The sequence below is a fragment of the Daphnia carinata genome, chromosome 4 (genome assembly GCF_022539665.2).
Source record: "Daphnia carinata strain CSIRO-1 chromosome 4, CSIRO_AGI_Dcar_HiC_V3, whole genome shotgun sequence".
NCBI classification, from domain to species: domain Eukaryota; kingdom Metazoa; phylum Arthropoda; class Branchiopoda; order Diplostraca; family Daphniidae; genus Daphnia; species Daphnia carinata.
The window spans coordinates 233,875-256,398 of record NC_081334.1 but is presented as its reverse complement, the minus strand read 5'-3'; the positions used below and the strand labels follow the sequence as shown (position 1 = coordinate 256,398).

The following is a 22,524-nucleotide window of genomic DNA, read 5'->3' as shown; positions in this document are numbered from 1 at the left end:
GTTATAACTGCCATAAGGAATTTCTCGAAAGTGTCCTCGAGTTTGACGATTCCTCCCAACCACCCTCCAACCACCCCACCCGCTTAAGAGCCAATGAAAACCGGTCCCCGTGCAAAAAACCCTGCCACCTACGCACTACATGTTTAACTGAATAATGAAATTCTCATTCCGCCATTGTAAAAACCCAGAAAGCACATTGTTTCCAAATAAGGTAGGGGGCTGTGTGAGTAAAATGCCCAAGAAAAACAGGAAAAGATGCATTTTTCCTCATTGTAATTCTAATTACAATAAGGTTAATCATGTACAGTTTACAATTCTGCCACTAGAGGGCAGTGTTTTTTGCACGGCACATCGTGTGTCTTGGGGAAATTCCCTTATGGAAATTTTAACATGGAGATCATGTACCATACTCTCTATGACTCTGGTTTTGACATTTAAATTTCGTCTGCTGGGGTGACTACACTTTTTTTCTATTGGCCAATTTTGGTCAAGTAGCCCCAGGCAATATCGACTGGCGGCAATAATGGACGCCTTCAAGGTCGGAAATTTGAAACGCTACTTTAGCCATTAAGCTTTGAATTTGCATATAAAAATACTAATATAAATTAATTCCAATTTTATAAAAACATAGCTACATAAGAGATCTACATTATTTCGGAAAAGTTATGCTTTCTAATTACGATAAATAGCCGAACGAGAGGCTTTTTGAGTAAAAATTCAAAATTTATTCGCCATTATGGCAGCTTTTAGTTAGTTTTTTATTGTTTTGTAACCTCAGATAATCTAACTAATTGGAAATAATGGGTATTAAACAGAACTACAACATCCCAGAAAATGAATAGTTAATTTAAATACTAAAGATGCGTAAGTAATTAAATTTTCGATTTATTGGTAGCGTTAAGTAGCAAAATCTTTCAGCATATTATTGAATCCGCAATTTCACCAAAAGAAAACAAATTTGGCTGTGAAATGACGGAATTTTCTAGAGATTCATAAAAACATATGATTATGGATAAAAGATAATGATTCGAAAGGTTTTTGAGTTATTATTTTACCTTTTAAAAAGTAAAATAATAAAAGGCAAAATAATAACTTTTACCTTTCTAGACTAAAAAATTGCATTTATCCGTCCTATTGTACAGTCTCTGCCCGTCAAAAGACCCGTTTTAGTTGCCTGCCCACTTATTTCTTGCCTCTGTCCTTCAACCCACTTTGCTTCCCAAGAAACCCGCCGTTGTTGCCCGTCGACCCCCTCTCTGCCCGCCAAAACGCCTGCCGTAGTGGCCAATAAAAATAATAAATAAAACTAATAAAATTAATAAAATTAATTAGAATAATAATAATAAAATGCCCTGCCCGTCAGCTTACGTGCCGTTGACCGCCAAGCCCGTAGACTGGAAAATTACCCGATTCCGCAATTTCACCCGCAGTGTAGTCTTCCAAATGCCCATCCCACCAATTCACTATAGCAGACGGCGGTTTTGACGCCAGCCAATTACAACAAATGCACAGCGTGACAGGCTCCACCTCCAATTTCCTTGTTGTTTTATAGAGTATAGACTAGTAACGTTGGGCCCGTCCAGGGCCGGGGTATAGGTGGCGCTAGCGTATCCTTACGCTATTTCTAAGAAAATGATTCCACTCCATTTTTTCGCCCATCTACTTTTAATTTTTTTGGCAATCAAGGGTTCCCCTGTCTTACCCGCCAACCCACTCATTGATTCTGCCCGTCCACCCCCTCACTTTCTCTGCCCGTCAAACCACCCACTGCCCGTCAACCCATTCTCTGCCCGTTAACCCACTCTCTGCCCGTCAACCCACTAACTGTCCGCCAAAACGCCTGCTTTAGAGGCGCATCTACATTTTTTCCATTTGCCCGTCCTTTTGTCCAGTCGCCGTCCGTCAAACGTCCGCTATAATTGCCCGTTCACCCACTTGTTGCCTCTGCCCGCCTTTCCTCGCCCGTCAACCCACTTTGCCCACCAAGAAATTCGCTGTTGTTGCCCGTCGACCCACTCTCTGCCCGTCGGCCCACTCTCGGCCAGTCGACCCACTCTCGGCCCGTCGGCCCCTCACTGCCCGTCAGCCCCCTTTCTGCCCGTCGACCCACTCGCTGCCCGTCGGCCCCCTCACTGCCCATCAGCTCCCTCACTGCCCGTTGGCCCCCTCTCTTCCAATCGCCCACTCGCGTGGGCCCCTTCTCTGCCCGTCGACTCACTCGCTGCCCGTTGGCCCACTTGCTGCCCGCCAAAACGACTGCTATAGTTGCCCATTCACCTTTTCATTTGCTTTTGCCCATCTTTCCCTCATAGTCTCAGCCAGGAAAACGCCCGCTGTAGTTGCCCGTCCACCCATATTTTCCCTCTGCCTATCTTTTCTTGAATAGCCTCTGCCCGTCAACCCCCTTTGCCCACCAAAAAACCCGCTGTAGTTGCTTGTCTTCCACCGTACAGTCTCTGCCCGTCGGATTACCTATTGTAGCGCCCACCGGTTTTAAACCAATACTAAAAAATTGCATTTATACGTCCTAGTAACGTTGGGCCCGTCCAGGGCCGGGGTATAGGTAACGCTAGCGTATCCTTACGCTGTTTCCGAGAAAATTATTCCACTCCATTTTTTCGCCGTCTACTTTTAATTTTTTTCGCAATCAAGGGTTCCCCTGTCTTACCCGCCAACCCATTCATTGATTTTCCCCGTCCACCCCCTCACATTCTCTGCCCGTCAAGATACCAGCTGAAGTTGCCCGTCGACCCCCTCTCTGTCCGTCAAACCACCCTCTGCCCGTCAACCCACTCTCTGCCCGTTAACCCTCTCTCTGCCGGTCAACCCACTATCTGCCCGCCAAAACGCCTGCTTTAGAGGCCCACCTACATTTTTTCCATTTGCCCCACCCGTTTTAAACCAAGTCCGTAGACTAAAAAATTGCATTTATCCGTCCTATTGTACAGTCTCTGCCCGTCAATTGACCTGCTTTAATTGCCTCTCCACTTACTTCTTGCCTCTGTCCTTCAACCCACTTTGCTCGCCAAGAAACCCGCCGTTGTTGCCCGTCGACCCCCTCTCTGCCCGCCAAAACGCCTGCCGTAGTGGCCAATAAAAATAATAAATAAAACTAATAAAATTAATAAAATTAGAATAATTATAATAAAACGCCCTGCCCGTCACTCTTTGGCCGTCGACCCCCTCTCTGCCCATCAACCCACATTCTGCCCGTCAACTCACATTGTGCCCGCGAAAATGCTTGCTGGGGATATCTACCTTTTTTTCCCCACCCTTTCGTCACAGTCTTGGCCCGTCAAAACCCCCGCTATAGTTGTCCGTCCACTCATTTTTTGCTTCTGCCCGCTAATAAGCCCGCTGTTATTGCCCGTCGACCCTCTAACTGCCCGTCGGCCCTCTAACTGCCCGCCGACCCACTCGCTGCCCGTCGACTCACTCGCTGCCCGTCGACCCACTCGCTGCCCGTCGGCCCCCTCTTTGCCGGCGACCCTCTCACTGCCCGTCGACCCACCTGCTGACCGTTGGCCCATTCGCTGCCCGTCGACCCACTCATCTGCCCGTCCGCCCACGCGCTTACCGTCGACCCACTCGCTGCCCATCGAGCCACTCGCTGCCCCTCAGCCCACTCGCTGCCCGTCGATCCCCTCTCTGCCCGTCACCCCACTCGCTGCCCGCCAAAACGCCTGCTATAGTGGCCCATTGACTTTTCCATTTGCTTTTGCCCGTCTTTCCTTCGTAGTCCTAGCCCAGAAAACGCCCGCTGTAGTTGCCGTCCAACCACTTTTTCCCTCTGCCCGTCTTTTCTCGAATAGTCTATGCCCGTCAACCCCCTTTGCCCACTAAGAAACTGGCTGTTGTTGCCCGTCGACCCAATCTCTGCCCGTCGACCCACTCATCTGCCCGTCGGCCCACGCGCTTACCGTCGGCCCACTCGCTGCCATCGAACCACTCGCTGCCCCTCAGCCCACTCGCTGCCCGTCGATCCCCTCTCTGCCCGTCACCCCACTCGCTGCCCGCCAAAACGACTGCTATAGTGGCCCATTGACTTTTCCATTTGCTTTTGCCCGTCTTTCCCTCGCAGTCCTAGCCCAGAAAACGCCCGCTGTAGTTGCCGTCCAACCACTTTTTCCCTCTGCCCGTCTTTTCTCGAATAGTCTATGCCCGTCAACCCCCTTTGCCCACCAAAAAAACATGCTGTAGTTGCCCGTCGACTTACCTACTGTAGCGCCCACTCGTTTTAAGCTCGTAGACAAAAAAATTGTATTTATCCGACTTATTGTACAGTCTCTGCCCCTCAAAAGGCCCGTTTAGTTGCCTGTCCACTCACTTTTTGCCTCTGCCCGTCAACCCACTTTGCTCGCCAAGAACTCGCCGTTGTTGCCCAACGACCCTCCTCTTTGCCCGCCAAAACGCCTGCCGTAGTGGCCAATAAAAATAATATATAAAACTAATAAAATAAAATTTAATTAATTAAAAATTAATTAGAATAATAATAATAAAATGCCCTGCCCGTCAGCTTACGTGCCATTTACGCAAAGCCCGTAGATTGAAAAATTGCCTAAATCCGCAACTCTACCCGCAGTTTAGTTTTCCAAATCCCCATTCCACCAATTCACTGTAGCAGACGGCGGTTTTGGCGCCAGCCAATCACAGCAGCCGATGGCGGTTTTGATGCCAGCCAATCAAAACAAAAGCACAAAGTCACAGACACAGGCTCCACCTCCAATTTCCTTGTTTTTTTATAGAGTATAGACTAGTAACTTTGGGCCCGTCCAGGGCCGGGGTATAGGTGGCGCTAGCGTAATTAACGCTATTTTTAAGACAATCGATCCACATTTATTGTTTTTCCCGTCTACCACTAATTCCTATTACAAATTAGGAGTTTCCCTTTCTTGCCCGCCGATCCACTCCCTGTTTCTGCCCGTCCATCACCTGACTTTTCTGCCGGCCACGAACCCAGCTGAAGTTATCCGTCGACCCCCTCTCTGCCCGTCAAACCACTCTTTGCCCGTCAAACCACTCTTTGCCCGTCGACCCCCTCTCTGCCCGTTAACCCACACTCTGCCCGTCAACTCACATTGTGCCCACAAAAATGCCTGCTGGGGGACATCTACCTTTTTTGCATTTGCCCACCCTTTCGTCACAGTCTCGGCCTGTCCAAACCCCCGCTATAGTTGTCCGTTCACTCATTTTTTGCTTCTGCCCGCTAAGAAGCCCGCTGTTATTGCCGGTCGACCTTCTAACTGCCCGTCGACCCTCTTACTACCCGTCGACCCTCTCACTGTCTGTCGGTCCCCTGAGTGCCCGTCGACCCACTCGCTGCCCGTTGACCCTCTCACTGCTCGTCGGCCCCCTAACTGCCCGTCGACCCACTCGCTGCCCGTCGAACCCCTAACTGCCCGTCGACCCCTTCGCTGCTCGTCGACCCCCTCGCTGCCCGTCGACCCACTCGCTGCCCCTCGATCCCATCTCTGCCCGTCACCCCACTCGCTACCCGCCAAAACGAATGCTATAGTGGCGCATTGACATTTTCATTTGCTTTTGCCCGTCTTTCCCTTGCAGTCTCAGCCCAAAAAACGTCCGCTGTAGTTGCCGTCCACCCACGTTTTCCCTCTGCCCGTCTTTTCTCGAATATTCTCTGCCCGTCAACCCCCTTGCCCACCAAAAAGCCGCTGTAGTTGCCCGTCTTCCACCGTACAATTTCTGCCCGTCGGCTTACCTATTGTAGCGCCCACCAGTTTTAAGCCAAGCCCGCAGAATAAAAAATTGCATTTTCCCGACCTATTGTACAGTTTCTGTCCATCAAAAGGCCCGTTTAGTTGCCTGTCCACTCACTTTTTGCCTCTGCCCGTCAACCCACTTTGATCGCCAGGAAACTCGCCGTTGTTGCCCGTCGTACCACTCTCTGCCCGCCAAAACGCCTTGTAGTGGCCAATAAAAATAATAAATAAAACTAATAAAATAAAATAAATTTAAAATTAATTAAAATAAAATAAGAATAATACGCCCTGCCCGTCAGCTTTATGTGCCGTTGCCCACCCGTTAACGCAAAGCCCATAGACTGAAAAATTGCCCAAATCCGCAATTCCACCTGCAGTTTAGTTTTCCAAATGCTCATCCCACCAATTAGCTGTAGCAGACGGCGGTTTTGGCGCCAGCCAATCACAGAAGCAAGCGGCGGTTTTGACGCCAGCCAATCACGACAAATGCACAGCGTGACGGGCTCCACCTCCAATTTCCTTGTTTTTTTATAGAGTATAGATTGGCCGGGAATCGAACCGGATCACGTGCATGGGAGGCACCCATTCTACAATTGAACCATCAATGCTATGTATTGACACAATAGGACAAAACAATTCTACGCCATGACATCAATGTGATTAATAACAAGCGCTGATTGGCAAATTTAACTTTTACCTGTTCTCGAATAACTAAGGAAAAACAAAGAAATTAACCCACGATACGATGCCGAATCGTGTAGGCAGATAACATATATTCTAAAGACCATTAGTGATTGCAGGGGCTACAATGAGGCCAACGCCTCGTTTTACGAAACAGTTAGAAGCACGAACTTTGATAACATGTGTGTGGAACGTCTTACTTGCACTATGTCTTTCTGCCTCAAAATTGGCAGCCCAGAGTTTAAACACGTAACTAGTCGCTCGCTAAGCTTTGTTAAATTGCACCACGAAACGATGAAAACCAAAAAACTAACCTGTCAATTCAGTTTCTCGTTGTGTGGAGGAGGAGGCGTACAGCTGAATTGTTCAGTCATGAGTAGATCATTCTTTAAATCCGACATCTCTGATCAGCTTTGCTGTTCCCTACGATCAATGGAAATAGGAGATATTCTTAATAGGATCAACAGTTATTAACACTTTGCAAAATGACGATCACAAAGATAAAATACAACTAGAAATGACACACAATGAGAACCTGAAGTTGCTAGACACACTTCAACCTTCCAACTCAACAAACGAATGTCTGTCTGTGGAACATTTACCCACTAGCATAGCCTATCATACCTGGAGAAGACTGGAACATCGATATGATTTCCGACTGGAAACAGTTATCCATCCTCATACCGAATCAACCCACTTTCAAACGCTATCGTATCAAAGGTAAAATTCATTTATTTATTCATTGAAAAATTGGATGTCGTTCAAACTCTTTCTCTCTCTTTTGTATTTCCAGTCGTGGCGTTCAATCAGGTTGGTGAAGCCAACGTGGCAGCTCAAGAAGATACCGGGTACTCTGGAGAAGAGCTGGAGAGGCACCGTCCAATTTCACGTTGAACCAAATTATTGACGAACAAAGCGCCATCCTTTCGTGGAATCCAGTCAACACGGACTCTGTGCAAGGTAAAAAACTAATCGCTCCCTAAGGGTCATTTTTTAAAAAAATACTAACAAGCTTTTTTTTCTATCGATTTTTTTTTTTTTTTTTTTTTACATAGGTCACTTCAAAGGTTAGAAAATCGAAACGTGGACAGAGAAGGAAGGAGAAATTCGGGCTCGTGAAATGATCAGCAACGCATCGAAGGCGTTCGTCAACAAGTTGGTCATTTGGCCGCATACGGTCAATCTCGTACACGTCATTAACTCGGCTTACCGAGGTCCGGCCAGTGACATTCTTTCATTCAAGACGCCCGAAGAAAGTATGTTTCTTTTTCTTTATCACGTTTTGAATGACCTGACAATCGCACGAATGTAAACAACAGAAAAATTCATTTGTTTTCTAGGGCCTGGACCAGTGGACTATTTTGAAGCTGCTCCCCTTGGTTCCTCAGCTTTCTATTTGATCTGGAAGCAACCTGAAGAACCCAACGGCAATCTGCGTGGTTATAAGATTTTTTACGAGAAAGTAGAAGGCACGAAAATTGAACCCCAGATCGATAGGGAACCGCCAATCCGAGACCCGACGCAGACGCGAGCCAAATTGGCCGGTCTCGAACCCAACACGAAATACCGCCTTCACATTAAAGCTATGACTATCGCTGGCGAGGGTGAAGAGTAAGTTCATTTTTTGAAAAAAAAAATTTAAAAGAAAATGGAGATGGCTAATGTTTTTGTGCATTTCCAAAGTTACATTGAAAGGAGCACTCGCAATGGCAATTCCTATCCACCCGATCAGCCTCAATTCACATGGAACCAAGTTACGTTGGACAACGGTATGGCGGCCATCAAAGTCGTCTGGCATCCGAATGTCGATGGCCAACCGGGATCTCACTGTTTCGTCCAGTTCAGACGCAAGGGCGAGACCATCTACATTAAAAGCGAAGATGAGTTTGACGAAAATTTCACCATTTTACGCGGCCTGGAACCCAATCAACTGTACGAGATCCGCGCCGTTGTCGTCGACGGTGATTACTTTACCGAAAGTGACCCCGAAGAGGTGGAGATGTACGCCGGTAAGTTGCCATAAAGTTGTAACAAAATTCACATAACATTTGTCTTTAATGTCAATGGATTTTCAAAATGTCCAGATGGACCTTACATCCAAGGATCATCCGCTGTAGCTTCGACCCGATGGTTTATCGGTATGATGCTGGCCCTTGCATGGTTGCTCTTGGTCTTGGTCCTCGCCTGCATTATCAAGTGAAACAGAGGTGGAAAGTACGCCGTCCATGAGAGGGAGGCCACTCACGGTCGCAAGGATTTCAACGAAGATGCTGGATTCCATGAATACTCTCAACCGTACGTTAACGAAGCATATGATTTATAACGCAATTTCGAGTTGGTGGTATGCAAATGGTTTGTTTTCTCGTGTAGAGTCGGTAGCAATCGGGCGCCCAGCAAAGCGTCGTTGAACAGCGGTGCCAAAATGCCACCCGAGAGCGAAGATAACAAGATAATGACTCCATGGCCGATTACGGAGAAAGAGAAGCCGGTAAAAGCTTTTATTCTATTTCGTTTAATGTAATTCCTATAGCTTGAAAATCGATGTGCAAGGTCTGCTGTCCTTTACCAAAAGCATGATCTACACAAGAACATTTATTTGAATCTATCAAAACACTGGAATCGATAACATAAGCAAAAGGGCGTGGCTCGTTTGCATTTGACAGCTTTCGTTTTCCAACCTGCACGTTGGAGCTGTTATTTTTTTCGTGTTTTTTTTTCTTTTCAGCATTTCTTTTTTTGCCATTGAGTTTACCTGATTACTATTTTTTCCTTTTATTTTTTTATTGGTTTTTTTATGTTGTATCGCCACTCTTGATTAAAAAAAAATAGCGAATAAATAAAAAATAAGAAACTGCCTCTTCTTTCAACATAGCCGACTGTATAGTTCTGTTATGTTGCCAGGTTATGACACCCAAAGATTATTTATCCGACTTTTTCGATGTTGTCATTACTATTTGGGGTTGTGAAATGCTTTTCTTTAAATTTAGTTAATGATTTTTCTTTGTGATTGGCAGGCTTGTGATTGCAGCTATTTTTATATGAAACCCTCTTTCCCCTTATTCCTTGGAAATGAATTTGAATAAAAGCTCGACAGGCATGTTTTAACAATAACCTCCTTTTTTTTCCCTCTTCGAGGCCGATATTGTCATTCATTTGGTTTCTGGCTGCTTTGCTATTGCTTCTGCCTCTAACCGAATGATACACACACTGTCCCAGTTAAATTTTGTGTTTCCGAATTAAATCTTTCAACGAGGGTAGCAAACTTGCAAGGCAAAAAGAGACTCTTCGGAGACTCTCCTCATTTTCCTACTGGCATCTATGTAATTCCGAAGTCTTCGCCTAATCCAACCAGGGTTCCCCTGTTAGCGGTTGTGTACTCCTGAAGTCTTCGTTCTCCGATCAGCGGGTATGTAACTCTGAAGTAGGGGTTTGTCTGATCTGTAGCTCGAAAGCTGCAGGTAGACAAGCTCCCATCAGGGTATGGATGGGTGCACATCATTATTGATACTATCTCTAATTGCAACATTTCCTTTCGTATCTTGGCCTTTCGTTAACGTAGGTCCCATTTCCGTCGTAAGCGATGTGGACCACAATATACTACGTTTATAAGAACGTCGACGGTCATCGATGCAACGCGGACGGTAAACTAGAAGAGGAAACAATAGCAACTTATCGCATTAGATTTTAAACGTTATCCATTAGACGTTTAAAAGGATTTCACAGTCTTTCCACAATGTACAGTGATCTCACACATACCTCACTGATGTAGCAGGTGAACATTTATTCGTAGCCTCCCTTATTAATCTCAAGTTTACGCACCTATACCCAGAAAACTTAATTTTCACTTGTTTTGTTACATTTTGCTGGATTACTTTACGTACCTCAGAAGAGACTTGATGACGCTTGCTACCTATCAGTTTGAAGATTGACGAGACTAATCAGCATTCGAACAACATTCATATTGGTTACGTTGGGAAAAGTTATCGCCAACGTCAGTTCTGTCATAGTGGCCAGTTTCCACAGTTTACAATTTATTTAATGTAGGAAATTAATTGTTCTATAACTAGCCAGCCCACGGACGAGACTGCCAGCTCGTCCGTCAGATTATGCCGTTCTCCGGCGATGGGAAAAAGGATAACACGGCCGTTGAAATGCACTTACTTTCGATCTTGAAGTGGCTGTAAGCTGCTGATTCCTGTGGCCGAATCGCTGCATGAAACTTTACCTAGAAAATAGCTAGACGGCTGTTTCCCTAACTTCTACATTCTACGGCGGCAATATGCAAAGAAGTTAAAAGAGATAAAATTATTTTGAGATAATACGCCAGTCAGCCGCTATAGATGGCAATTATTTTGCTCAGAATACGAAAAAGTAACCAAATGCCGACGGCAATTAGTTCCAATCGATGGGTAAAGATACGATTTTCAATTACCCTGTGTTTTTCAAGATCACATTTTATGTTTTTCCTGTAACAAAAAAATTCAGTTCTGGCAAACATGACAAGCATCGATGGATGCGTGCCTCTCGTGCCAGTGATCAGGTTTCGTTTCCCAGTTAGTGCATTATTTCAGTTTTGCTGGCGATTACCGAGTTGGTAATAGCAAACAAAGTGTGTCGGTAAAGGAAAGTCCTGTTTTTATTATTGCCTGACGTCGCGCTTAATTGCTCACTGTTTTTCTGCTGGTTCTGTAACGAAGTCATCAAAATACAACTTTTAATTACATTTTATCTTCATTGTTTGTTTTCTTTATATTAAAATTATATAAATTGTTTGTTATTCATTATCTTTAAAGTATACACTATAAATATAGTAATTCAAGTGTCATTGACATTTCCTTGAATTCTATTTTTATATTATACTTTACATCCTACTTGTTGTTGATTGGATGTTCTACATGCGTAGGACATCACGCCATACATTTCCGTGAATATGAAAAGTTGATGCGTGAGATATTCAATAACTTATATCCGGAGCTCATCTGTCGGAAATGCTATGTTTCCCTCAACATGTAAAATCTATAAAAGGATGCCCTTTCGTTCCCAAAAGTTAGTTCTCTTAGTTCTCTCTCGCTCTGACTCGTTCTCTTCAGTTCCAGTTCTAGTTCTCATTCCCTTCAGTTCTCTTGCCTCCCGAGTTCATTTTTTATTACTATTTGTCTTAATAACGTAAAGCCATCCTTTCAATTGCTAAAAGAATGCTTTACAGTTCCAATCAAATATCATTACAGGTAAATGGTAGTACAAAAAAGAGCGTAAGCTATTTAAACTACATTTTTAGTAAACACGAACTATTACGGAATTTTCCATATCGTTTACAAATATCGTCAACGAAAAGCATCATCTATGCCCATTTACAATGTTACGTTCTGGCCAATAACTTCGTGACAACTTGTATAACAAACAAAAACGGATGCTTACCCTTCCTTTGGTTATTCCGTTTGATATCCCTTTTCCTGCGTTTCCATTGGAAACCAGGAGACAAGAGACCGAAAATGGCGCAATGGTCGTCAATTACAAGGCTGTGCTGGTGGCTCAACGTTCCACAAACAGACATTCGTTTGTGGATGTTGGAAGGTTGAAGTGTGTCTAGCAACTTCAGGTTCTCACTGTGTATCATTTCTAGTTGTATTTTATGTCTGTGGTCGACATTTTGCAAAGTGTTAATAACTATTGATCCTTTTAATAATGTCTCCTATTTCCATTGATTGTAGGGAACAGAAAAGCTGATCAGAGATGTGGGATTTAAAAATTGACCTATTCATGACTGAACAATTCCCCACATAGCACAACTCTGCCGTCGGATGTCCGACTGTGATCCGAACATCCGTTAGATATCCTGCGCCATATCGGGTTGTTCCATGGATGTCCGTCGGCTATTAGAATTGAAGCCCGGTGGAGGTGCCAAAACAAGGTCCTGAGGACGTCCCTACAACAGCAAAGAAGAGTTTCAAATATTATTTCTTTTTCCGAAATAAACATTGTTTAAAAAAAAATTAACCATGTTTTAAATCGTTTTCGAAAAGGCCTTTTAGATTAGGATTCATCATGAAAAAGCTTTGTTAAGGATGACCATACGTAAAAATGTTCGTTATAAATTTGAACTCTCGTAAAAAAAAATTATTTTATTAAAAATTAGACCACGGCAAATGACATGACAAAATGTTAAAGACATTACATAACACATTGTGATATATTTATGTCATCAAATCTTACTCAATTTTGAACATACGTAGCCATGATAGAACACGTTGAAAACCAGCTCTTATAAATCACCCAACAAAGTAAACGGCTGGCAAACTCAGGCATGGGATCCTTGTTGTGTGTGAATGAAGGTTTTAATATTTTATATATGTGTCAACAAAGTAGGTAGAACACACCTGCATGCTCTGATAAAGAAGCTGCATAATATTTGACGCGACTAAAAGACGTTCAATATAACCGCATAGACCTTCTGTTAGTCCGGACAAGAGATCAAGTACTGCAATCATGAAGTCCTTGTCAGTTGCTTAAAACTGATCGGATTGTTGCATACTAGCCTGTTAATTTATTGGAAAAATAATAATTGTTAAGGTAGTATTATTACTGTAAGAATTAGTTGCTGCGACTAAGGCACGTACAATGTGCTGATTTAGTGTCTGCTACACTAAACGTAGCGGCGAAGTACTTGTTCGCGGTAGGGAAGAAATCCAGACTTCAATGCTGTTGCCACACTGGATATACACTAAAATGAGACCGAGAAAGTAGAGATTTGCAATGAGAAGACAATTAGACAGCAATGCGGTACTTCAAGTAATGGAAAGAGATCTTCGCCCTTTAGCACGTCCCACTTCGTGATTAGGGTAGGCGTGCGGAGATTGATGTAGTCAAGCTTGTTCAAATGGTGACCCCACAGAGTCTGCTATAGCATGCAGATAGCGCCGAAAATAATCAGTAAGTTCTTATGCTGATATTTGCTAAAAGCGTTGACAAACGTTTCCAGAATAAAGCCCAAGTAAGGTACTAATTCTGTGCATGCTTCTTCCTCAAGAGTGGAAAAAGCTGAACAAGCGGCCTGTTGAACTCGCTTGTTGCCATTCAGGATCCGTTTCAGAAACTATAGGATAATATTTAAAAATTTAAAGGATAAAACTAGAGAAATTTTTTATTAATTGTAGCAACCTCAGTCATTAGCGGTTTTAAACAGTGATTGTGTGGTTGACCTACAACCGAATGAGCATCGCAACTTAAGAGTCCAGCAAGTGATATGGCACGGACCAACGCTTTTTTCTCTGAGATAGTTAATTAAGAAGGGGACTAGCGCAAGAATAAGGTGAGCTACCATTCCTGTCATGCAACCTACAAAAGCAGATAATGTTGGTACCAATAAACCAATCGTAATAACAATAAAAGTGGATACATTTGGTAATCGCTTGAAGTGCCAAAATTCCTCCCAATCCACACAGAAAAGCGTATCCTTCAGAACTGATAAAAGAACAGGTAGCAAATTGTCTTTAAAAACATTTGCTAAAACGTCAAGAGTTGTTTGAGTTGTTTGTGTGAAAACGAGGAATATTAGGTAACCATTGACCACCAAGAATCCCATCAATACCTTAAAGAAGAACATGCTAAGTATTTGCTGAAATGTACATGTTAATGAAACTGTCCGTTGGACTTACCGATTGTGTTGAGTGGAAATTTCTGCCTCATTATGGGATCATTTTGGCTCGGGGAGCATAGCAACAAGCAATAAAAAAATACCTTTTGGGCCCTAATTCAACCAAACAGCTTTAAAAGGTATTTTAAAATGATATTATTGTAACAGTTTCACTGGATTTATGTATTCGTAGACAGGTTACAGCTTTACACGACAGCACTACACGACAACAGCACTAATACAGCTTGCAGCTACACAGACTTACTACACTGGACTGCCCCTTTAGCCGGCCGCAGACGGGCTCTTAAAGCCTATGACATCCGGCCAGATTGGTAAAGTCCATTGACATCGCACATTTAGGCCACTTAGCATCTGATGCTAAGCGCCAAAGTACATTGGCGCTACATCCCCCCTCCTACCTACAGAAACGGGTTCCTAGGGAATGACATAAAGAATGCCCATGCTTCACTAATAGATTCTAAATGGCTAACACATACAGGCCATACTCACTACTTTAACATAGGGCAAAGTAACTGAAATTTAACGGAGACAATCACTCCACTGCATGCGGGCCGGGCTCGCCTTGATCTTCATCTCTTGACTCCCGCACCTGCCTAAGACGATCCACCAATAGGGTATCCACGTGACTGCTCAGCCTCCGATACTCGAACCATAGGTACACCAGCAGCGGCACCGGGAACAGGCATCCAATTAACCATTCGAAAGGATAGCGCTTGGCGTTCCCTTCTTCTTCCCACTGGCGCCGCAGACGTTCCACTGCTTTCAGATGTGAGCTCGCTCCTGCTAGGTCTATCCGCGTAGGCGTTCGAAGGGCGGCTGGCGCTTCCTCCATGATGGAACTCTTTACCACCGGTTGCGATTGCTCCAGGACTGGTGCTAGTAGGCCGCTCAGCATCCCGGCGGCCTCCTCATCGATGACACTCGTCACATTCACCGGTAACATTTGTCTAAAGCTTGCTTGTAGGACCCAATCGTCCGACGTTGCCGAACACAATCTTGGAATTTTTATTACTCCCGCTGCCGGCAGCACTTGCGGTAGGCCTATTCCCCCTATTCTTTTCCCAGGACACTGAAGCACTATGGTTACATTATTTTTTCCTGCGTAACCCCATTTTCTTCCTCCAATGTAAAACAGGTCAATACCGGTCCACTTTTTACTGTCTAAACGGCAGTTCCTCTGAATCCCTTCCGGCTCCTGCAGGAAGACTGCCGCTGCGCAGCTCTTCATCCTCCCTTTCCGATCGATAGGCTTCAGGAAAGGGCGTACACTGCCCATGTAGGGTGCACATCTTCGGGCCTCGTCGACGTTGAACTCGACGAACAGTTGACGGTCTGGCGATACTCCCAAGTATGGGGCCAAACCTTCGTAGGAGTGGGATACTTACTCCTCTTTGCTGGATGCTATTGGCATGGGAAACACACTGTAGATCTGCAAGGCGTAATTGAATTCGAACACCGGCAGATGAATAAACAATCGAACGTTCCCACTCACAAGCGCCGCCTCCACCCTGGCTTCCTGGTACGCTCTCCAGCCATTTCCTCCTTGTAATGCTGGTGTTAGTCCCCAGCCTTGGGGCAAAGCTTGTCGAACCGAATCCAGCGCTTGAGCCAGTACATTCGGAGGACAAAGGAGTGGTGACAATCTCCCTATAGCTGCATCCGCTAGGCCGGTTTGCCAACCGTGTAGGACTTCGGCCGTCCAGTCCAGCGCTCTATTTGCTTTCTCCACAGACCTTGTTACTTTTTGCAGGAACAGTAACTCTCGAGCCAGGTGAGTCCAGCTATCATTGAAGACCTTCCTCAGCTGTGCCTGTTCTCGACGCATCTGCCCCGCCACTGCCATGAGAGCACTGATTTCCGACTCATGCTCCGCCAGGTGTCCCATAGTCACATTTAACAAGGTCGCTTGCTCCTGGAGCAGGTGCACCACCTCCAGACCCCTCTTGTCGAATGACTCGAGCTTCGAGTGCACGGCTTCCAAGTCCTTCGTCGTGGCGGTTCCAAAGAGCCAGTTAAGAAGCTGGCCGCCCCCGTCGATCAATCCGCGCTTCCGCCGGGTTCCGTCGCCTTTCAAAGCTCGTTCTAGTTCTCGGAATTCCCGCCTCCGACGCTCCGCTCTTGCCTTGATTTCAGCCAAATCAAGCGCCGGACCTTCCAAAAACGGTTTTACTTCCATAGGGAAATTCCCCGTTACCGCTTTGCCGAAGGCACTCGACATATCGTCTATCCAAGCGGTAACCAATTTAATTACCTGCTCCACCCGCTTGGTGGGCACGTCGTAAATGACAACCCATTCTGAGTCGCCCAGTGCCAAAGTACCCTCGGGGTGAAACACTGCACCCTCGGTAACAACGAATTTTCCCTTCATTTCGTTCCCTTGAACCAATTGGCCTACGACACAGACCAATGTAAAGAACAGCATGTTCTTCATCCATCCGGGTGCCCGTTTCTTCCTGGTAGGACGACCCGTCGGTGCTTCCGCCGCCGAGTCCATTGCGGAACCTCCTTCGTCTTGTAGGCCTTCGTCCAGTTCGGCGATCGGCTCCAATGGACGGCGCCTCACTCTCCCCCTTTCTCTTTTCGCTGGCTGTTCCACAGCTACTCCAATAGGGTCGGTGTCAGGTGTCACTTCACTGTCAGCTTCGGGTATCGGCCCCGTGTCATTATCGGCACGCGCCCCACCCGCTTCCATTTCGGCACGTGCCTCTCCCGAGCCGGTGTCAACACACTCGACACCCGACTCGGTTTCGGCATCCACTACCTTCTCACTTTCTTCTTCGCTATCGGACTCGTCGTCCGATTTCACTACAAACTTCTTCATTTGAGACACATGCACTACAATAGTTTTTTTCCCACTTGGTTTCCGAAGTTCATAGTTTAGTTCAGTAACTTGTCTGACCACTTTATAAGGACCCATGTATTGATGCAGCAACTTCTCCGCGAGCCCCTTCTTTCGCTCTGGACGAAAGAACGAAAGATTAACACTAAATCACCAGGTTCGTACACTGGTGGCACACTCGCTCTGGCATCATATTGCGTCTTTTGCCGTTGCTGTACTATGGCCAGCCGGTCCTTGACGTCCTCTCTCAGCTCCATCATTGCCTTCATCAGGTCTTCTGCGTCGACGAGTTTTGGCTGGTTTGGTCCTGTCGCCGCCAGAAGATCCGCCGGAATCACTGCCTCTCTTCCATACACCATCATAAAAGGCGTATGGTTGGTGCTTTCCTGTCGGGCAGTGTTGTAGGCAAAGGTTACAAATCCGAGGAATTCGTCCCAATCCTCGTGGCTTTCATCCACGTACATCGCTAGCAAGTCGCTAGCGTCTTGTTCTGTCTCTCCACCAGGCCGTTTGCTTGTTGATGGTAAGGCACCGTCATGCGATGCGACAGTCGCAGCAATGCCAACACTTCGCGGGTGACTGCGGCTGTAAAACACTTCCCTTGATCTGAAGTCAACTCCCGTGGAAATCCATGTCGAAGCACGACATCCTCGACGAAGAATTTTGCGATTTGCCGGGCCGTGGCATCCGGCAAAGCCCGTGCTTCCATCCATTTTGTAAGGTAGTCTACTGCAACCACAATGTTTGTGTTCCCACTGCGGGATCGTGGGAATGGGCCAGGGACATCAATTCCGATCCTCTCGAAAGGTCCTCCCACCTGTGTGATCTCCATCAGACCCTTCGTCTTTCCCTGATCCGGCTTCCGCGTCTGGCAGCTTTTGCAGCTCTGGACATACCGGGTAACAGCTCTGTCCATTTTAGGCCAATAAAATCTTTGCCTAGCCTTTTCCAGGGTCTTTCCTTGCCCCAGATGCCCTGCCGTAGGTTCATCATGAACCCACGACAACGCTTCCTTCCGCCGCTCCGGAGGCACACAGAGGCGGTCGAATTCCTGACCGAATCTGATCGTCTTCAGGTACAGCAAGCCTTCCTTCAGCATAAAATTTCCAATAGTCTGGATGAGCAAGCTTTGCTGCCTTCACCAGCGCAGCTTTCAACTCGGCGAAACTGTTTCGTTCCGGTTCTCCCCAACGAAACACACCCTTCCCCTCCATTGTCGTAAGCGGGTACGCCACCTGGGCGAAATTTGGCACGAACTTCCGGTAGAACGAACAAAGGCCTACAAAGCTTTTGACCCACTTTCTCTTTGCCTTCTCATTGGCATTGAGGTTTGGCCCCGGGAACATTTCAATGGCCTTACAGTGGTCCGGATCCGGCTCTATTCCGGCCTTGCTTACCACGTGGCCCAGCATTCTCACACGCTTGTTCCCAAAGGCACACTTTTCTATCTTCAACTTCAGATTGGCCTTCCGGAAGCAGGACAAGACTTTTCCCAGTCTCTCCAAATGCTCCCCTGCGTCTTTTCCAAAGATGACCACGTCATCCATGTACACCAAACAATCGGTCTACTTTAATCCTGCCAACACCATGTCCATCAGTCGTTGGAAAGTGCTCGGAGCTGAGCATAACCCAAACGGCATCACTCGGAACTGGTAGAGGCCGTCAGGTGTAACAAATGCTGTCTTCGGCTTATCGGCTTCCGAAACAGGGACCTGCCAATATCCGCTTTGTAGGTCTACCACACTAAACAAAGCTGCTCCCTCCAGTTTGGATAGAGCATCGTCTATACGTGGGAGTGGGTACACATCCTTCGTTGTCACCTCATTTAGCCGCCTGTAATCAATGCAGAATCGCCACTTTCCGTCCTTTTTCCGTACTAGGACGACTGGTGACGACCAGGGGCTTCGGGCCGGCTCTATAACTCCCTGTTTGAGCATTTTGCTGACTTCTTCCTTAATCAATTCTCGCTCCCTCCATGCCCGTCTCCTTGGCAGCTGTTTAATCGGCGCTGCCCCACCTGTTGGAATCGCATGCTCGAGCACATTACACTGGCCCAAGCACTCCCCACTGTCCGCAAACACATCCTGAAACTGTGTGAGCAGATCAATTAGGTCGTTCCGATCCTGCGCCGCCAGAGTTGACGCTACACACTGATCAAACGCCGCTGGTTTCCACGGTTTTCCCGACCGGCCCCCGACCTCTTTAGCTGCATCCCTCTCCTCACTTTCTTCCAACGAGAGATTGCTCGCCTGGTCAATCGGCATTAGGTGACCGATGGAAGTTCCCTCGACGATCACGTGATCCACATGGTAAACATTCATCACGTGAACCACTGCTTCTGGCTTCGAGCAGTCGATGAGAGCATGGCCCGCCGAAAGTCCACTATTTTGCAACAGCTTCTTCGATGGTCTCAGTAACATAATAGCGTCATTTCCCGCTTCAGGGATGGACACTTTTACTGGCACCGCACTTCTCTTCGGCACCGTCACACACACACCGTCACTGTCACTTTCTTCACGGTTTCTTTCCCACCGCTTGCCTCCATATGGATGGCTCCTAGTTCCACTATTGGCAGGTTACTAAAGCAGATTTTCAGCTCTCGGAACAGCTTCAGTAAGTTTCTCCCCATGATAAATTCTGGTCCAAATGTCTTCAGGACCAAGGCTTCACCCTCCACGGACGCGTTTTTATTCGTGACCGTGAGGGAGACCTTCCCCCTCGGATTCATCGGCTGTCCATCGGCCGTCACGACCATCGGTCCTTCCCACGGGACTATTTTCAATTTCAATCTACTCGCCAACGATGGTGAGATAACTGAAATCACCGCTCCCGTGTCGACCAAAGCATCGACCGGCCGTCCACCAATCCAAATTTCTTCGGTCGGCTGACGATCGCCATTGGTCATTTCCGAAGACTGGTCTCCGCCAACCACCGCACAGGCTGCCTTAGGCTCCTCCCCCTCGGGCTTCTTGGGCTTCACCGCAGTCTCCTTCTTCTTTTCCTTCTGACAGTTTCTCGCGATGTGCCCTTCTTCATCGCAATTAAAACAGCGAAATGGGTTCTTCTTCTTTGGCTTTTTGTTCCAATCGCATTTCCCGCCTTCTTTTTCCTTTTTCTTCGAGGGATCCTTTGCCCGGGCTAGCTCGTCCCGCAACTCCTGGATCTGGCGCCGTAGGTCTTGCATTTGGTCAAGGTCTACTGCTCCCACGGCAGGCTTCTCCCGCTCTCTACGCCTATCCTCATAGCCCCTCTCGCAGGCTGTTTTGACGGCATCCGCGTGAAGCCTCGCCTCTTCCAAGAAATCTTCACACGTCTTGATGCCCAACGCGTAAAGTCTCTCATAAAGGGTTGGGCTCAACCCCCTGAACAGGTGATCTATGCGCACTTCCTCAGCCATATCCGGCTGGACAATGCGGCACATGTCCAGGACATCATGGTAGTACTCCGTGACGTCCTCGTCCTTGCCTTGGACCCTCATCCGCAGCTTCCTTTCCGTCTGCCGCTTCAGATTTACCGCAACGAATTGTTTGAGGAACAATGTCTTGAGCCCTCGCACTTCTCTGTAGTGCTCCGGTTCGTCATCCGTTTCGGCTATGCGAATCTGCTGGTCCTCCCAGTTGTCTGGTGGGGCGTTTCTCGCCTCAAGGCCTACAATCCATTTGTAGGCAGGCCCTTCGAGCGAGACGTCAATGGCCCCTGCTAGATCGTTATTGGACCAGCGATTATGGCGGCCGATCCTTTCAAATCGGTCTATCCACTCAATCGCATTCTCTTTCGGCGTGCCCCGGAACTTTTCGGGCTCCTTGTAGTGAAACATTGGACGTTCCGCCATGTCTTCCTCTTCTCCCAAGAATGGATCCCAATCTAGTTCGGGCTCCTCCAGAGACTGTCGGCTCGGCGATCCTCCGACGCTGAATCCGCTTCGTCCCTGTCTCACTGTTGTCGCTTCCTGCGGAGTACTGAACGCTCTAGGTCGTAGGCCTTCGCGCGGGTTTCTTCCTCCCAAGCCTCTCGCCTCCACCGGCTGGCTACTATGGGTACCCGACGAACGGTTGATGACCCCAGTGGTATCAGCTTCCACGACAACTGCGCTTCTTCCGCCGGTCACGTCTTCTGCTCGTGCCGACGACCGCCGCACGTCCTGGCTCCCGGTCAGTAACCCCTTCGTTCCACTGGAATTTGGGTCGCCCGACTTCCTCCGCTGCGACTGGGATACTTGATCGCCTTCGACAGTTTCCGCCTCCGCTGAGACGGCCTTTACACCGGTACCTTCCTGGACACTGGAGACTGTCACCTGCGGAATGAGCGACTCGCGGTCGTCAAACTCTGCTTGACGTGATCGTGATCCCTGATCACGATCAATGACCCGCCCTACTTGTCGCTCTTCGGCTTCCGCCCTGGTCCGTGCTTTTACTCCTCCTTTGTTCCCTACCTCCCGAGCCTCTTCGTACTGCCTACGTGCAGCTATCGGCCCGACTGCCTCTTCCGACGCACCACTCCCTGCTTCCGGATTCCCAGAATCCTGGTAGCCCTGAGCGTCTTCAAATTCCTCGCCCTGTGGCTCAGAATCTGACTGGAATTGCGCCTGATCTGGGACTTCCCGCGGTAGGGACTCTTCACTGAGCACACACGTACCTTTTTGTCCCAAAGTGAGCTCACTCACTCCTCCAGGAGGGCCTCTTGAGCGGCCCTTTGCCCGCACCGGTGCATCGTTTGCTCCCTGCAATCCCGCTGTCGACCGTGCTAGGGGTGTTGCCGCCCTCAAACCCGAGTAATAGGTTTGAATCTCCTTGGCTGCCTCTTCTGCCGCCCGTCTACGGCTTCTTTCTCCAGCGGCTGTGACCACTCTTCTCCCGTGTGACATTCACACGAGGATCCTCTGCGATCCCACTGCCAAATCCACGCTTTCCCCAGACCGTTGCTGTGGCCTCGTGCCCGGCAATAAATTGCCGAGTTCGACGTCCAAAGACCCCTCACAGCCAACGCCTACCCGAGTTAAAACGTGTATCTTAGCAGTGAAAAAACAGGAGCATCTCCACCATGTAACAGTTTCACTGGATTTATTTATTCGTAGACAGGTTACAGCTTTACACGACAGCACTACACGACAACAGCACTAACACAGCTTGCAGCTAAACAGACTTACTACACTGGACTGCCCCTTTAGCCGGCCTCAGACGGGCTCTTAAGGCCTATGACATCCGGCCAGATTGGCAAAGTCCATTGACATCGCACATTTAGGCCACTTAGCATCTGATGCTAAGCGCCAAAGTACATTGGCGCTACATTATCATAGGCATATTGCATTGAACGTTACCTCTAAATAATGCACAATGTTTAAAAATACTTTTTCAATGGCAATTCTAAAGTGAACTTCTTCATCAGGAAGAGAGCAGGAGGATCTTGGAAGAGAGCAGTTGTAAATAATCCCATTCATCTCTAAGTATATATTGTCGAAATCTGATATCTAAATATAAGAAAATGTCACGTTAACCAAAAAAAAAACAACTGTAAATGTAAACTTGCCTGATATCCTTTTGCTGCCTCACTCGTGCAGACGCCAACTGAATTGAAGCTTAGCATCGACAGGTTACCCAGTGTTTGCCATATTTTGTTTGGTGTTTTTTAAG

General features: G+C 47.1%; 2 protein-coding genes across 2 annotated transcripts; both read left to right on the top strand.

The window, feature by feature from the left end:
- Window positions 1–7,019: 7,019 nt before the first annotated feature.
- On the top strand, window positions 7,020–8,019 carry LOC130695149 (neuroglian-like). Its single transcript, XM_059494854.1, has 4 exons — window positions 7,020–7,121; window positions 7,195–7,361; window positions 7,457–7,657; window positions 7,742–8,019. Exons 3-4 carry the CDS (start codon window positions 7,522–7,524, stop codon window positions 8,014–8,016), a joined length of 411 nt encoding a protein of 136 aa, XP_059350837.1. The 5' UTR covers window positions 7,020–7,121; window positions 7,195–7,361; window positions 7,457–7,521; the 3' UTR covers window positions 8,017–8,019.
- A 71-nt stretch (window positions 8,020–8,090) lies between these two features.
- Window positions 8,091–8,889, top strand: LOC130695146 (neuroglian-like). Its single transcript, XM_057518277.1, has 3 exons — window positions 8,091–8,410; window positions 8,486–8,696; window positions 8,772–8,889. The coding sequence occupies exons 1-2, from the start codon at window positions 8,173–8,175 to the stop codon at window positions 8,599–8,601; spliced, it is 354 nt and encodes a 117-aa protein (XP_057374260.1). The 5' UTR covers window positions 8,091–8,172; the 3' UTR covers window positions 8,602–8,696; window positions 8,772–8,889.
- The last annotated feature ends 13,635 nt before the right edge of the window (window positions 8,890–22,524 follow it).

Bases quoted from the DNA above. Each gene is read 5' to 3' on its own strand.
- LOC130695146 (XM_057518277.1), top strand. From the start codon at position 8,173: ATGGCGGCCATCAAAGTCGTCTGGCATCCGAATGTCGATGGCCAACCG. The intron at 8,411-8,485 runs GTAAGTTGCCAT...CAAAATGTCCAG, and splicing joins AGAGGTGGAGATGTACGCCG to ATGGACCTTACATCCAAGGA.
- LOC130695149 (XM_059494854.1), top strand. From the start codon at position 7,522: ATGATCAGCAACGCATCGAAGGCGTTCGTCAACAAGTTGGTCATTTGG. The intron at 7,658-7,741 runs GTATGTTTCTTT...TTTGTTTTCTAG, and splicing joins ATTCAAGACGCCCGAAGAAA to GGCCTGGACCAGTGGACTAT.